General features: G+C 49.2%; 1 protein-coding gene across 1 annotated transcript in view; it reads right to left on the reverse strand.

Annotated features, from left to right (window-relative positions):
- The window catches only part of LOC123768404 (uncharacterized), a 32,935-nt gene that overhangs the window by 9,072 nt on the left and 6,571 nt on the right, over positions 1-17,292 (reverse strand). The window contains 4 exon segments of the mRNA XM_045758896.2: positions 4,395-4,456; positions 5,668-5,830; positions 14,484-14,636; positions 15,095-15,268. Of these exon segments, the coding sequence (XP_045614852.2) occupies positions 4,395-4,456; positions 5,668-5,830; positions 14,484-14,636; positions 15,095-15,268 (552 nt within the window).

Here is a 17,292-nt window from a genome sequence, read left to right on the forward strand (position 1 = left end):
AAGGAATAGCCACGAAAACGACCAGGACGAGCACCAAGCATTGGCTCCTGGAGACAGACACAAAGGGGCGAAAACCGCGAAATCAGAAGTTGGAGTTCGAGGAAATTGGCGTAATAACCTCGAACGTTCCATTGAAGAATGGACAACGACGGGAAGAGAAAGGACAAAAACAGAGAACAAGGAAGAAACAAAGGCGAAAGAGCAACAGAGCACGTTAAAGAATATCAGGGTCGGGATCAGGGTCAGCAAAGTCAGGGTTAGGGGGCATGGGTAAACTGAGCAAAGACGGAGGGAAGGAAACGGGAGAACAGATCAGAGGCGGGCGGGCGGGGTCCGGAGGAGGAGGAGGAAGAGGAGGAGACAACGGAGAGGAGCAGTCAAGGACAGCAGTAGGAAGAGGGGGAGTAGAAAGAGGGGAGCGCACCCCAGCAAGAGCAGCAACCGAAAGGGAAGCAGGGGCCAAAGAAACCTCCATAGCAGGAACAGGGGGCGCAACCACTGAAACGGGAGGGGAAGGAGCAACAGAGCCCGAAGTAGGAGCTAAGGAAGAAAGCGAAGCCTTCTTACCCGCCGGGGAAGAGGAAGGAGAGGAGCCAGGCTTACGCTTCTGACTTAAAGAGACAGGTGTCCCAGCAACTACGTACCGGGCAACGGATTCCAGTGTCTCAACAGGAGAAGCCGAACGAGAGCACACACGACGGCCGTTAGGAGAGCGATGGACATCCGCCTGCACCGACAGGCGGCGGGGAGAGCCGATAGATGGAGGAAGAGGATGGGAAGGAGGATCGGAGGGGGACGAGGAAGAAGACACAGGAGACATGACAGACCGGGTTGAAAGAAGGGGAACCCCAGACAGAGGACCAGGAGGGGGACCCCTCGGGAAAGAACTCAAAGGAACAGAGGAGGGGGCAGTGGGCGTATCAGGGTCCAAGGCCCGGAAACGGTTGAGAGTCTGAGGAAGGGGGGAAGGACGAGGAGAGGAAGAGCGCAACACGCGAGCATAAGAGATGTTAGTATAAGGCGGGAGCCGGCGAACCTGGCGCCTCGCCTCAGGAAAAGACAAACGCTCCCGGTGCTTCAGGTTAAGGACGGCCGCCTCAAGCTTGTAATGGACACAGGCACGGGAGAACGTAGGATGGGCCTCACCGCAGTTGAGGCAGCGAGCTTGGGGAGAAGTGCACTCCGACTTAGAGTGACCCTTCACTCCCACACAAGGGACAGAGAGAGACAGTCCCAGAGCAGCGGAGGGCACCATGCCCAAACCTCCAGCACTTATTACAAAGTCGAGGAGAAGGAATATACTCCTGGACAGAGCACCTAGCACCAGCAAGAATGACAGAGGATGGAAGGGTCCTACCATCAAAGGTGATCTTCACAACGCGAAGGGGTTGACGGCGACGACCACGAGGGGGACGAGTAAACGAGGCAACCTGGAGGACAGAATGGCCTTGGGCATCAAGGATATGCCGAATATCATCGTGGCAATCCTGCAGATTCCGAACACCGGTTGCAACATGGGGTGGGAGGAGAATAGTGCCAACACTGGAATTCATCTGAACGTTCTTGGAGACCCGAACAGGGATCTCGCCAAGGCAAGATAAGGCAGCCAAGCGGGAAGCCGCATCCTGAGAAGGAGCAGCAACGACACGTGTACCGAGACGAGTGGGGTTGAAAGTAACACACGCATCCACGGAATCTACAAGATGCCGATGGAGGGAGAAATCGTCAGGAGGCGCAGAATCAAGAGGGAGGAGATCAAAGTATTTGGCCCATGAAGCAGGACCAAACAAGGCCTGATACGCATCAGCACGGGAAGGAATCGAGCGAGTGCGGTTGGGGCGCGAACGGCGGTGAGAACCCCTAGAGAGAGAGGGGTCAAAAGGCGCAGTAGTCACAACGAAAGACTTAGCCACACCAGGGGACGAAGTGGTCACCACCGGGGGCTGGAGGCTCGACCCAACCTCAGAGGAGGGAGGGGAGCTGGGGGAAGAAGTCAGGACGGTCAAAGGAGGAGCAAGGTCGGGGCCCAACGCAGCGGGAGCTACAGAGCCTGGTCTTCCAATACAGGCCGACTCGGGGGCTTGGTCGCCCACCCCACGAGCCTGAGAGGGTACAACGGAAACATTCAACGACATAGAGACGAAAAGTGACAAATTCATCCACGAATGTGCCCCCATACCCACCATGGAGCCACAATTAGAGGCAGGACACCCAACAGGAAGCTATCGCTGATCATGCCGGGGCCCCCTAGGGGTGCGTCGTGAGTATACGCCCCACAAACGCCACCTTAAGAACCGTCAGTCCGTCGAGATCGGGTTCAGCGACGAAAGGGGGATTGACAATAAAAGGTTCCCCTCGCTCGAGACGTCGGGTACTACAGTTCTACGGGTGCAAGAGTATGCCTCCTCAAGCACCCGGGCGTCAAAATAGTAGAAGTCCAAAGAAAGAATCCAAAACAAGCAAAAGGTCGGCAGGAAACGACAAGCAGATAGGAGAAGAGGGGGGAGAAAAACGAAACATAAGGAAAAGGAAAAGCGATCCGGCACAATTGGAGAAGACAGCAGCAGGAATGCAAGGCCAGAAAAGGACAGAGGACTGCCCAACGGAGCATCACACTCCGGCAGCCGTCCACCAAGCCCCCTCACGACGCCAACGGGCCGGAAGGGGAGGGGGAATTTATAATGTAAGATATAAGCCTCAAAGAGAATTACATATGTAAACAACACATATTTATGTCCAAAAAATGTTCTAACCTTGAAGTAAAGAGTTACATATATATCTATCCTGTTTTTGGTATCTCTTTCTCTTTAAAACCAGCCACTTGCTGAAGCTTATGAATTGTACATTTCTTATACAGTATATGTACTCTTAATCATTTAATGATCTGAAAAAATACCTGGAGCCCTTGTCAAAGCATTCTACAAACTGATTTGCTTGTCGTAACAATGAAGCAAATGTCACTCTTAAACCCTGAAGCATTACTGTACTATTACAGTACTGGACTAGTATGGTACTACTGTATCTCTATGTCAGAGAATGTCTGTCTGCCTGTTTTTTCAGGTAGTTTTCATACTAATCTACAAGGAATCCTACTTCTATTATGTTATGCAGCAATTGGTTCCACAAATCAACAACTCCTGTTACTGAACCAGTATTTACCCTGGTCTTTCCTAAAACTAAACTTATCCAATTTATATCCATTGTTTCATGTTCTGTCTTGTGTTGATACTTTTAATACCCCTAGTAATATCCCCTTTGTTATGCCAATTCATCCACTTTTATACCTCTATCGTGTCAGCCCTACTTCTTCGCCTTTCTAAAGAATGTCAATTAAGCTTTGTCAATCTCTCTTCATATGAAGGGTTTCTAATTTATGGGATTAACTCTGTCATTCTTCACTGGACAAGTTCTAGTGAATTTATATCCATTCTATAGTATGGCAACCAAAACTGAACTGCATAATCTTAATAAGTAAAGAGGCTAGCACTTGGACCAAAGGAAAAACCAACCTGAGTAAGGAGGGTATCCCATTACATCTCGCCCATTGCTAGGTGTCCTTGTGCAACAAAGACACTCCACTATATAAAGCAACTCAACAGCCTCAGTACATTCCTAGTTTCATGATGAATACCCCAGGTTACAATTCTTTTACCATGTCATGGCATAGTCGTTTAGAGCGGGCATCTGGGAATACCCAGTGATTAGGTTTGAATCCTCATCACAGTTCCTGTGGATTTCCTCATTTATAAATCATGATAATGTGATTTCTCTGTGTATTGAAAGAGGGGCGTCAGAGGTAGACTGGAGGTATTACTGGACGACAGAGCCAGAGTGCAAGGGGTAATTATGTGAAACTCTGATCTGACTTCAGTGAAAGCCTCGGGAATCCTCAAGGGCACAGTAGTACCCCAGGTTGCAATTCTTTTACCATGTCGTGGCAAAGTCGTTTAGAGTGTGCATGTGGCAATACCCAGCGCATAGGTTCAAATCCTCATCACGGCCCCTGTGGATTTTTGCATTGATATATCACGATAATGTTATTTCTGTGTGTGTGCTAACTGCACTGGTATGATTTGGATTAGCAGAAAGATACAAGAACAGCAATGGTAATGTCAAAATTCCTTGGACAAACTTGGTTCAGGAGTTCCCTTAGAAATTAATAATTATTAATAGTTAATAATTAAAGGTTAATGATACAGAAAACTTGTTTCTGTACTTGTATCTTTTATCAAGTTTTTTGCAAATCTGAACACTGTACTATAGTCTCATTTCTGCCCAACACTATAAACTATTTCTGTATTCTGATGCTGGTTCCAACACTAACTTATCAATCTAAATGTTCGCTACTACAGGTGCTAGATTAAGTTAATTAGATGATAGGGTATGTCACTAACATCAATTTCATCTGTGAAGTCAGACGATTCTTCAGTTGTTGTGCCACCTCTTCTGATGACATCTGAAAATGTAGTTTGAAATTAGTACATATTTATATACATAATCATTATCCAATTTCCCACAAAAGGTGAGTAATATAGTAAAAGAGCAGCTGGTGAGTCACAATAATGTGGCTGAAGAATTTGTACCCCCCCCCCACCCCCCCCCTCACACATCTGATAATGAAGGAATGATGACATTTCGGTCCATCCTGGACCATCATCAAGTCATGTAACAGTAACAGATTATATTAAATAATAAAACACTACAAATGTTACTTGACCATTCCATGTATCATTCACAACACAATAACTGTATATAGCATTATGGATAAGCACTCTAGCAGTCATCCACAGCAGCAACCCACTCCTTCATAAGACCAGGTGCACAATGCTCTTCATGAATTGCCATGTAGACTATTGTACATGCAAATACATTTACTATATATCTTTTTTACAAACTGCTTCAACTTAGCCTTATCCCTTACCATGTCCTGTATGATGTGTAAACTCACCACATCCACCCACCTCCTTCCCATCCTCCTCTTTCTATTTTAAAACTTGAATACTCTTTTTAGCACTCGTACATCCCTGGTATTTAAACTGATCGACCACTTACAGCTCTTCACTATGCACAATGGTTTCACACACAGAATTTGCCCTTCTTTCCATCACCATACCATTACTTTTATCTACATTCGTATTTAACAATCTTCTCTCTCACACCTTAATGCAATTTTCAACTACAATAGTTTACATAACCCTTTCTCACTCTGCTAAAAGAACCCAAGAACCAGTATGCAGTCAATAAAATCAAGTAGTATCGTCAAACCAAATGAAAACACCACCAAAGCATACAGACACCATGGTACCTTGCACATGATCTCATCACACGGGTACCTCATCTCATCTCATCACACAGTGCTTCCCAAGGAACAAGCCATTGAGCATGGAGCAGGGGGTCAGCCACAGCTGAGGTTATGTGATGAGATGTAATTTTTTTAACAACAAATTACAATTTTTATTATGCAACTGTTAATTATTGTGTGATTTGCACAGATAAAATGAAGTGTCAGGTTTCTATGTGGTTATGGGAATTCATAGGTTTTTAATTGTGTTTAAATTATAAAATTTGTGCTTTGGTTCTTTTTAGTTGAGCCTGTATAATAAAAAACTCAAGTGGGAAAGAAATACACACAATATGTAGCAATAGTAAATACTAAAATAAGCTTACTCTTAATTCTCTTCTTCCTCAAAAGCAGTTGATAGTCATGTGATTGGCGGTATGCTTGTAATTCATTTCTGTAGCGCCTCTTATCCTGCTCCGAGCGTGTGACAAATGCTGCCTTCTGTTCACCAGTCATGGCTGACCACTCTGCCCCTAGTAACTTTGTCACCTGTATCAATATATTATATTGTAAAGCAATACAAAAATTAATGGCTGTTGAAATAAATGGTATACAGTAATTGTTTTGAAACTATGCATGTTCTGTTCCTACTTAATAACTCAAATACCTCATTAGGCATACTTTACTGAGTCAAGATAAATCCATACATCATGCTTCAGTCAAATTTAGTTAAGTACTTAAAATTTACCTGTATCAGTAATTATGGTTGTCAATTTTCAGAGCAAAAATTTGTTTAGCCATTTTTCCATTACACCCTATATCCAGACACACACACAAACCTTAGCTTCTTTTGAACTCTTAATTAACAAAAAATTTCTTATGAAATAACTAGTGGTGAATGTAATGATATGCCATTTTCTGGGTGAGCCCCGGAGGCTTCCTGCAGCTATCGGGCTAATGTGTGATATATTAGACGGGCATTTGTGAATAGAGTTCAGCCTACCGGGGACCACGAGCCAGAACCTGCCTCACTCCCTCAAAGGCAAAGGGAGCAATGGCCCCTGGACACCCCCCATCCCCTTCCGTAGTTGCAGGTTTTCCTAATCTGCCATCGACTGGGGTTCGGGACCCAGAAAGGTAGGTATAAAAAAAATCCCATGGTAATAAAATTGCAACCAAAAACCAAACAGAGAGGCAGAACAACTCCAAATCTCAAGGAAACAAGCAAATGTCACACCTCTCCGCCATGCTGCTTGTCCACGCAGCCCCCCCCCCCCCCAGGAGGGGAAAACCCCAGACCCTACGCTCTGGCTACTCAGCAACTCCAGTTCAGAGACTAAGCATCAAAACAACGTAAAAACCACCGACCGGAGGGAGGGAGGGAGGGTGCCAAGGGAGCCTCTGGGGCTCACCCAGAAAATGGCGTTTTATTACATTCAACACCGGTTTTCTTTGGGTCCCTGGAGATACATAACAAAAGATAAGGAAAAGGGGGACTTGCCCGGGAGGCGGCTGCCACACGCTCCTCAACTCGAGAGAAGACAACTGGCTGCAACCTGCGACCCAAAGCCACACACGAATGCGCAGGACCAGGAATGTTGACTAAATAACGAGCAGCTAGGACCCTGTTTGACCTCCAAAATCCCCGCACCCAAATGTCAGTCCAAGACATGTTGTCGAAAATAGGTCCTTATAACCAAAATGAGGCAGCCTTGGGGCATCCGAGTGGACAAACAACCCAGTGCATTGCAGCAACCTAAACCTAGTATGCAATGCAGATGCCGCCTGTACCCATATATCAATGTTATCAGAATGGGTAAATTGGAGAACAAGCAGAGAACACGACTCTCTGGGTCAAAGGTGTCGTGGCACACAGCAACCTTCAAACTCGCACGAGGTGAGCTGGAACTCTGAAGATGCATCCATAGGTCCACCGAGCCCTGACAGTTTTCCAGGGCCCGTAGACTGACTGCTACGGGAAGCCCATGTAAGGTGCTGTTAACCAGTTAGACCCAAAAGCTAACAAGGGGATGATCAAAACACTCAAACCCCGAGACGTGTACTATTACGGGGACCTAGCAGAGGGCCATCAAAACATACAAGTGGTCCTATAGCCAAACAAGGCAGACCCACACCAGGCAAAGAACAAAAATAAAGAAAAAACACCGCAAAAGTACAGCATTACCAGAGGAAACAGGAACTGGCTGCTGCATAGGTAAGCTGGCTGCGAAACACCTTCACGCCCCAACCAGCAACAATACCATTCTCTACCCAAGGCTAAACAAGGGCCACAAAATCCCAGCTGGCCCCAAAGGCGGGGTAAATGCTGAGCAGCAAAAACCCCTACGGAAATGGTGTCCCAAAGGTGCAAGAGAAGAGAACCCTAGCACCCAGGGGTAGTACTCAAAGAGTGCTTAAGTAAGTAAGTAATTATCAAAAGAAGGCACCAAACCGGGAAGGCTATGTAGCACCATCAAAGACGCAAAATAATCAGAGGGCGCTAAATATCACCAAGGATGCCAATACGAGAACAAAAACGCATAAGGCGAACGATATCAAAAGTATCCGAGTCACCAAGAATTCTATCGAGGGACAGGTGACCGCGAGGGGCGGTCGGAAAGCAAGACACACGCTCGTCCTGGAAGTCAGGACATTCAAGAAGGACATGCACGACCGTAAGAGGGACAATGCAACTAGGACAATAAGGAGCAGGGCGGCGCTCCATCAAGTGACCATGGGTTAAGCGAGTATGGCCAATACACAACCTCGCCAGAGCTGTTTCCCACCGCCGGTTACGGTGGAAGGAGGACGGCCACGAGGAAACACAACATTTAAGAGTACGTAGCTTGTTACCAATAACAGACAACCAAGAAGCCTGCCAACGGGTAAGAACTGAGGAATGGATAACTGGGTAAAAGTCGGAATACGGAATGCCTTTACGAGAGATGGGACAAGAGCGGACAGCTTCCTTAGCGGCAGCATCCGCACGCTCATTTAAAGACACACCAATATGGCTGGGAACCCAACAAAACTCAACCGACTTAAATTTACTGTGAACGAGAAACAGCCAATGCTGGATCTCGACAACTACCGGATGAACCGGATTAAAGGACCCGAGAGCCATGAGGGCACTACGAGAGTCAACAACAACCACAAAGGAAGACTGACAACGAGAAAGCAGGAGACGAAGAGCATAGAGAATAGCATAAAGTTCTGCTGTAAAGATGCTAGTCTCCGGAGGCAAGTGACACATATAAGTGCGATCAGGAAAAACAACAGAGTAGCCAACACCGTCCGCTGACTTAGACCCATCGGTGAAGACAGAAACGGAGCGGGAGTGAGAAGAAAAGTGCTCGAGGAAAAGGCGTTTTAGAACCGTAGGAGGGGTAAAAGCTTTAGTGATACGGGTCAAGGAAGTACAAAACCGCGGAAGAGGGACCCTCCACGGGGGCAAAGAAGGAACAACACGAGGAGAAACATCAGAAATACGAACGGAGAGAGAATCCTGTAGGCGAGATAACCGGACAGAAAGAGGGAGGTGGTGAAGAGGAACAGGAACCGCAGGAGGGGTAAAAGTTAAAGCACGACAGAGGCGAGAGGAAGGATGTTGCAAGGACCGCGCAAGATAGCGAAGACAGTAGCGATCACGGCGGTCCTGGAGAGACAGGAAGCCAGTGTCAACATACAAGCTAAGGATGGGAGTCGAACGAAAGGCACCAGAACTGAGGCGCAACCCAGTATGGTGCAAAGCATCAAGACGGCGAAGAGTAGAAGGAGAAGCAGACGAGTAAGCAGGGCAACCATAATCGAGCTTAGACAGGACGAGAGAGGAATGTAAAGCAAGGAGTGCGCGCCTATCTGCCCCCCAAGAAGTATGGGACAAGACCCGAAGGAGGGTAAGGGCCTTAGAGCACTCAACACGGAGGTAAGAGATATGGGGAGACCAAGACAAACGAGTGTCAAGGAATAACCCCAAAAGCTTCGCGGAATCTTTGTATTCAAGGGGATGAACATAAAGCGACAAAGAGGGACGAAGAACAACCCGTTTCCGCGTAAAAGTCATGGCACAAGTCTTAGAAGTAGAGAACTTGAAGCCATGACCTGTGGCCCAAGACGACACGGCATCAATTGCAAGTTGAAGCCGGCGTTGAAGGAGAGGCGAATCATCACCCTGACAACAAAGGGTAAGATCATCGACATAGAGAGCGGAGAAGACACCAGAAGGAAGAGAGGAAAGAAGACCATTGAGGGCAACAAGAAAAAGAGTAGTGCTCAGAACACTACCCTGGGGCACACCTTCGTATTGCTGAAAAGAGGGAGAGAGAGCGGTACCAAGGCGCACCCGAAAGGAACGACGAGAGAGGAAGCTGCGGAGAAAGAGAGGGAGATGACCACGAAGGCCAAAAGAATGAAGTTGAGATAGGATATGATAACGCCAAGTGGTGTCGTAAGCCTTTTCTAGGTCAAAAAGGACGGCAACAACGGAGGTCTTCGCAGCAAAAGCAGTACGAATATAGACCTCCAAGTTCACCAGGACATCTGTCGTGCTGCGGCACTTGCGGAAACCAAATTGAGAAGGGGAGAGGAGGTGATGGTGTTCCAGGAACCACATCAGACGAACGTTAACCATACGTTCAAAGAGTTTGCAGACACAACTTGTGAGAGCAATAGGGCGAAAGTCCTTAGGGGAAGTACCCAGAGACCCCGGTTTGCGAACAGGGAGGACAACGGCATCGAGCCAGTCCGCAGGGACTGACGACGACTCCCAGATCCGATTATACAGACTCAGTAAATACTGAGACGTGCTCGGAGGGAGATGGCGAAGCATCTCATAATGAATACCATCGGAGCCCGCCGCCGTAGAACCGCAGAGGGCCAGGGCAGAACGAAGTTCAGAGAGAGAGAAGGGATCATTATAGGGAAGCTGAAGATGAGTGCAGAAATCTAAAGGACGAGACTCAAGGACAGGTTTACGAAGAAGGAAAGATTGGGGAAGATGAAGACCAGAGCTAACAGAAGAAAAATGGGAACCCAGTTCGGAAGCGACCTGCAACAGGTCCGCCACAAGAGTATCATGGAGGTGAAGGACCGGTGAAACATCGGGAACGAACTTACCCGCTATCTTGCGGATACGCTTCCAGATCTGGGCCAGAGGGGTCTCGGACGTAATTGTCGAGACATAAGATGCCCAACATTCACGTTTAGCCGTACGGATGGCCCTACGGGCCACCGCACTCGCTTTCCGAAAGAAAAGAAAAGAATCGGACGTCTGCCTACGGCGGTGCCTCTTCCAGGCTGCACGCTTACAGCGGACAGCCCGAGCACAGTCCGCATTCCACCAGGGAACGCACTTCCGTGGACCCCGAGAGGAAGAGCGAGGAATAGAGCGGAGGGCAGCGTTGAAGACAGTGTCATGAAAAAGGAGGAGAGCGCGAGAGAGAGGCAGAAGGGAGAGGTCAGGGAGAGCAGCACTGAGGGTAAATAGGGTCCAGTCTGCCTTAGCAAACTGCCACCTAGGGAAAGAGAGGGAAGGGCGAAAAGAGAAAAAGGAAACAAGGATGGGGAAATGATCACTTCCATGGAGGTCATCAAGAACCTGCCACGTGAAATCTAAGTAAAGAGAAGAAGAGCAGAGAGAAAGATCAAGACAAGAAAGGGTGCGAGTCCGAGAGTCCAAATGAGTGGGCTCACCAGAATTCAGAAGAGACAGGGAAGAAGAGAGGAGAAACGGCTCAAGGAGGCGACCCCGGGTATTCGTCAGAACGTCACCCCAAAGAGAATGACGACAATTGAAGTCACCCAGCAGGAGCACAGGCTCCGGCAAGGAGTCCAGGAGGTGTTTCAAATCAGGAAGAGAGAGCGGGACACTCGGGGGGAGATAAATGGAACAAACTGTGTACCATTTCCCCACAAAGATACGAGCAGCAGAACAATGGAGAGGCGAAGGAAAAAGTAAAGGAACAAAGGGAACATCAGCCCGAATCAAAAGAGCAGAAGAATTAGAAGCCCCAGCAATGGCTGGGGGAGGGGAGAGAAAGGAATAGCCACGAAAACGACCAGGACGAGCACCAAGCATTGGCTCCTGGAGACAGACACAAAGGGGCGAAAACCGCGAAATCAGAAGTTGGAGTTCGAGGAAATTGGCGTAATAACCTCGAACGTTCCATTGAAGAATGGACAACGACGAGAAGAGAAAGGACAAAAACAGAGAACAAGGAAGAAACAAAGGCGAAAGAGCAACAGAGCACGTTAAAGAATATCAGGGCCGGGATCAGGGTCAGCAAAGTCAGGGTTAGGGGGCATGGGTAAACTGAGCAAAGACGGAGGGAAGGAAACGGGAGAACAGAGCAGAGGTGGGCGGGCAGGGTCTGGAGGAGGAGGAGGAAGAGGAGGAGACAACGGAGAGGAGCCGTCAAGGACAGCAGCAGGAGGAGGGGGAGTAGAAAGAGGGGAGCGCACCCCAGCAAGAGCAGCAACCGAAAGGGAAGCAGGGGCCAAAGAAACCTCCATAGCAGGAACAGGGGGCGCAAGCACTGAAACGGGAGGGGAAGGAGCAACAGAGCCAGAAGGAGGAGCTGAGGAAGAAAGCGAAGCCTTCTTACCCGCCGGGGAAGAGGAAGGAGAGGAGCCAGGCTTACGCTTCTGACTTAAAGAGACCGGTGTCCCAGCAACTACGTACCGGGCAACGGATTCCAGTGTCTCAACAGGAGAAGCCGAACGAGAGCACACACGACGACCGTTAGGAGAGCGATGGACATCCGCCCGCACCGACAGGCGGTGGGGAGAGCCAATAGATGGAGGAAGAGGATGGGAAGGAGGATCGGAGGGGGACGAGGAAGAAGACACAGAAGACACGACAGACCGGGTAGAAGGAAGGGGAACCCCAGACAGAGGACCAGGAGGAGGATCCTTCGGGAGAGAACCCAAAGGAACGGAGGAGGGGGCAGTGGGCGCATCAGGGTCCAAGGCCCGGAAACGGTTGTGAGTCTGAGGAAGGCGGGAAGGACGTGGAGAGGAAGAGCGCAACACGTGAGCATAAGAGATATTAGCATAAGGCGGGAGCCGGCGAACCTGGCGCCTCGCCTCAGGAAAAGATAAACGCTCCCGGTGCTTCAGGTTGAGGACGGCTGCCTCAAGCTTGTAATGGACACACGCACGGGAGAAGGTAGGATGGGCCTCACCGCAGTTGAGGCAACGAGCCTGGGGAGAAGTGCACTCCGACTTAGAGTGACCTTCGCCACCACACAAAGGACAGAGAGATACAGTCCCGGAGCAGCGGAGGGCACCATGCCCAAACCTCCAGCACTTGTTGCAGAGCCGAGGAGAAGGAATGTACTCCTGGACAGAGCACCTGGCACCAGCAAGAATGACAGAGGGTGGAAGGGTCCTACCATCAAAGGTAATCTTCACAACCCGGAGGGGTTGACGGCGACTACCACGAGGGGGACGAGTAAACGTGTCCACCTGGAGAATAGAATGGCCCTGGGCAGCGAGGATATGGCGAATATCGTCGTGGCAGTCGCGCAGGTCCCGAACACCGGTTGCAACATGGGGCGGGAGCAAAATAGTGCCAACACTGGCATTCAATTGAGCGTTCTTCGAGACCCGAACGGGGGTCTCGCCAAGGCAGGAGAAGGCAGCCAAGCGGGAAGCAGCATCCTGAGAAGGAGCAGCAACGACACGCGTACCGAGACGAGTGGGGTTAAAAGTAATGGAGGCATCCACGGAATCAATGAGATGTCGATGAAGGGAGAAATCGTCAGGAGGCGCAGAATCAAGAGGGAGGAGATCAAAATATTTGGCCCACGAAGCGGGACCAAACAAGGCTTGATAGGTAGCAGAACTGGAAGGAATCGAGCGAGGGCGGCCGTGACGAGAACGGCGGTGAGAACCCCCAGAGAGAGAGGGGTTAAAAGGCGCAGTAGTTACAACTAGAGAAGGAGCCGCGCCAGGGGACGAGGTAGTCACCACTGGGGGCTTGGGGCTCGACCCAACCACAGAGGAGGGAGGGGAGCCAGGGGAAGGAGTCAGAGAGGCCAAAGGAGGAGCAAGGTCGGGGCCCAATGCAGCGGAGGCTACAGAGCCCGGTCTTCCAATACGGACCGACTCGGGGGCTTGGTCGCCCACCCCACGAGCCTGAAAAGGTAAGCCAGAAGCAGCCGAAACAGGGGTTATCATCTTGACGAAATTACGAATTCACTCACGAATGTGCCCCCACACCCACCATGGAGCCACAATTAGAGGCAGGACACCCAACAAGAAGCTATCGCCGATCTTGTCGGGGCCTCCTAGGGGTGCGTCGTGAGTATACGCCCCACAAACGCCACCTTAAGAAACCGACAGTCCGTCGAGATCGGGTTCAGTGACGAAGTGGGGATTGACAATAAAAGGTTCCCCTCGCTCTCGACGTCGGGTACTGCAGTTCTACGGGTGCATGAGTATGCCTCCTCAAGCACCCGGGCGTCAAAATAGAAGAAGTCCATGGAAGAACCAGAACGAGCAAAAGGTCGGCAGGAAACGGCCAGCAGATAGGAGAAGAGGGGGGAGAAAAACGAAACAGAAGGAAAAGGAAAAGGTGCCCAGCAGAATTGGAGAGGACGGCAGCAGGAGCACAAGGCTAGAAAAGGACAGAGGACTGTCCGAAGGAGCATCACACTCCAGCAGCCGCCCACGAAGCCCCCACACGGCGACAACGAGCTGAGCGGGGAGGGGGAAAGAGTGCTTAAGGAAGGCCTTAAGGGGGAGGGGAGGGCTACGCAGACAAGCAGAGCGGCAACAAGGTGTGACATTTGCTTGTTTACTTGTTTCCTTGGAATTTGGGGAAGTTCTCTCTGTTCGGTTTTCATTTGCAATTTTCTTACCATGCGGGGTCTGTTTTGTCATGCCTACCTTTCTGGGTGCCTAACACCAGTCGATGGCAGATTAGGAAAACTACCAACCACAGGGAGGGTTTTCAGGGGCCATTGCTCCCTGTGCTTCTCTAAGGGGGCTAGGTTCTCGCTCGTGGTCCCCAGTAGGCTGAACTCCATTGACTAATGCCCTTGTCTAATATAAGCCATATTAGCCCAATAGCCTCAGGGAGCCAAAGGGGCTCCCCATAGAAATATAATTACAGTATTTAATTTTGTAAATTGTACAATGAGACTGCTATCCAAGAATACTTAACCAATGTTCTGATGTCTAATTAACATTAGCTACTCACAGACCCAAAGCTCAGTTCTGGGTGTGCCTCTTTGTAGTATTTTCGCCTCTCATTCAGGAAAAGCACATATGCTGTCAAAGGTGCTTTTGGCGGCTTGGCTCCTGGAAGTTCAGGTTTCCTCTTCCGCCCCTTTGGCCAACCTCCTCTCCGTTTCTGTAAAATGGCAAATTGCTACATTTATAGGGACTTAAATGGTGGTACAGTAACAAGGTATTTCCAGTCTCCAAAAGCAGTGAGAAATGCATTCTAGTACTAGTTAACAATTCCAATCAAACTTCTTTTTATTTTAAAATAAAATCTTTTGGACAAGTAAACAAAAATGACTAAGAAACTATATTTAATATAAAAGGCAATATAAACCTGAAGACAAATATACAGCCTGCAACAATGGATCAATCTATAAGTAGGGTACCTGATAAGTAGGTACCTGATAAGTGATAAGTGGGATACCTGATCAACCAGGCTGTGACTCATGCGTCAGGCTGCGAGCAGCCGCGTCTAACAGCCTGGTTGATCAGTCCAGCAACCAGGAGGCCTGGTCGATGACCGGGCCGCGGGGACGCTAAGCCCCGGAAGCACCTCAAGGTAACCTCAAGGGTAAAGGCAATAACCTTGACAGCAGTTGGAGATGTAGAGGGTCCCCTGGAGGCCGATGGTCGAGGCTGGATGAAAGATGGGATTAAAGCGGGAGCTTCAGAAGCCGACTCTGTAGACGACTCAATTGGCTCATCCACAGATGATCCCATACCACTTGTCTCACCGTCAGTGTCTACTCTCTGTGTTACCTGACAGAAATAAATAAAATTTATCTCCAAATACATTCGATATATTCTAATAACATTTTATTCTTTATTCCAAGCCAATCCCTCAGTGACAGCTGACATTAATAAAGAAACAACATGCCAATCAAGACAAAATTTATCATCTTATATTTTCTATGTACAGTTCATATTTCCATATACAGTACATATAAATTTCTCACAATTTGCAATATATTAAATTATCCAGATTGAGTTATATTATTAAGCAATTTCATACAAATTATCAAAGTTGTCAGTGAATTTCTGAATTACATGGGTAGAAAATGGATTAAGTTACTTTCACCCTGATGCCCCTGTTACCTAGCAGTAAATATGTACCTGGAAGTTATCAGCTGCTACGGGCTGCCTCCTGGGGGTGTGTACCAAAAACAAGGCCTGGTCGAGGACCGGGCCGCCGGGACGTTAAACCCCGAAATCATCTCATGATAACCTGATAAGAAAAAACAAGAGGGACTTACCCCGGAAGGCGGTTGGCCCTCGCTACTTTACTTGCTCCGCAACGTGATGTCGAGACAACTAGCTGCAACCACCGGCGCAACACGACACAGGCTCGATTAGGCCCAGGAACATTGACAAGGTAGTGAGCGGCAAGGACCCTGCCAGACCTCCAAGAACCCGTGCCCGAATGTCAGCCCAAGACATGTTATTGAAGGCAGCGGCCAGCGCAGTAAACTTATGAACCTCATGGGTATGAGGATAGACTGCAGGCTGGCTGGACCAAGTAACCCTGTGGACGACCTGGAAGACCTGAACCCTGGAACAGGGAAGAAGGGGAAACTGTGTCAACCCAAATCATGTCCCTGGCCACCGAGGCCATGGCACGCAGATAACAGCAGAGCTGCAACCGGACACAACACATGATGCACCCCCGGCTGAACCAACCAAGCATTCACAACCCAAAGACCCCTCCGGAAAGCAGCAGTCTCATTCATCACCAAAAAACCAGCGTTGAATGTAATGAAACACCATTTTCTGGGCGAGTCCTGGAGGCTCCCCGGAGCTTATTAGGCTCAAAAAGGAACAAGACTTGCAGGACTCCGAGTTGAAGGTGTCACCGACTCAACAGGCAGCATGACTTACAACTGGGGAGTGTTACCCTGAGACAAGGGAAGAGAGAGAGCAACCTTCAAACTCATACGAAGAGAGAGGGAACCCAGGGGAAACCCCGGCAGGGCTCTTTGATCCGATGGATGTGACCCAGGGGGTAGCATTCATCGGACCAAAGAGCCCCAGCAGGGTTTCCCCAGGGCCCTTAGTCACAATCTCGCAAAGGGAAGCCCAGGCAGGGTACTGCTAACCGGTGCCCAAAGTTACCAATTAAACTGCAAAAGCTGAACCCCCAGGATGTATTCACTCACTGGGGCCTAGTGGAGGACCACCAAGATAAAAATGGGTGCTGACCAAAACCAAGGGGGCAGACCTCCCACCAAGTAGGAAATCAAAAACAAAAGAAAAACCCCGCAAGAGGACAAAGTGCCCAGGCGGAAAAGAGTCGGCCGCTATGAGAGGTGAAAACTAGCTGCACAGTACCCTGCATCCCAACCAGTGACGAAACGACCCCCTACTTAGAGGCAAACAGTGGTGCATGAAACACCCCAGCTGACTCCAAGAGCGGTCAATCACTAAGCAGCAAAAGACTTTGCAGAGGTAGACCCCAAGGTGACTTGTGGAAGCAGCCCCAAGCCCTAAGGACATGTATTTACAGGGCATGCAGCCCGAAGTACTTGTGAATTAACTCCTGGCACACACACCACCACTTTAACAGTACCACACCACAAGGCACAGAACTGGAAACACAGGAGCCAGAGGCGCACAACCTTGCCAGTTCACAACAGCTACAGAACTGCAGGGTGGATAGCCGGCATGGGGGGTCAACCCTTCCCCTTCCTCCTCTCGGGAAGGGGGGAGGTGTTGCGGAGACAGCGGTGCGGTGTCATGGTGATAATTTGCTCATTTGTTCATTTTCATTTGGTTAGCTCTAGTCCACT

Source organism: Procambarus clarkii, chromosome 35 (genome assembly GCF_040958095.1).
Source record: "Procambarus clarkii isolate CNS0578487 chromosome 35, FALCON_Pclarkii_2.0, whole genome shotgun sequence".
Classification (NCBI taxonomy): Eukaryota; Metazoa; Arthropoda; class Malacostraca; order Decapoda; family Cambaridae; genus Procambarus; species Procambarus clarkii.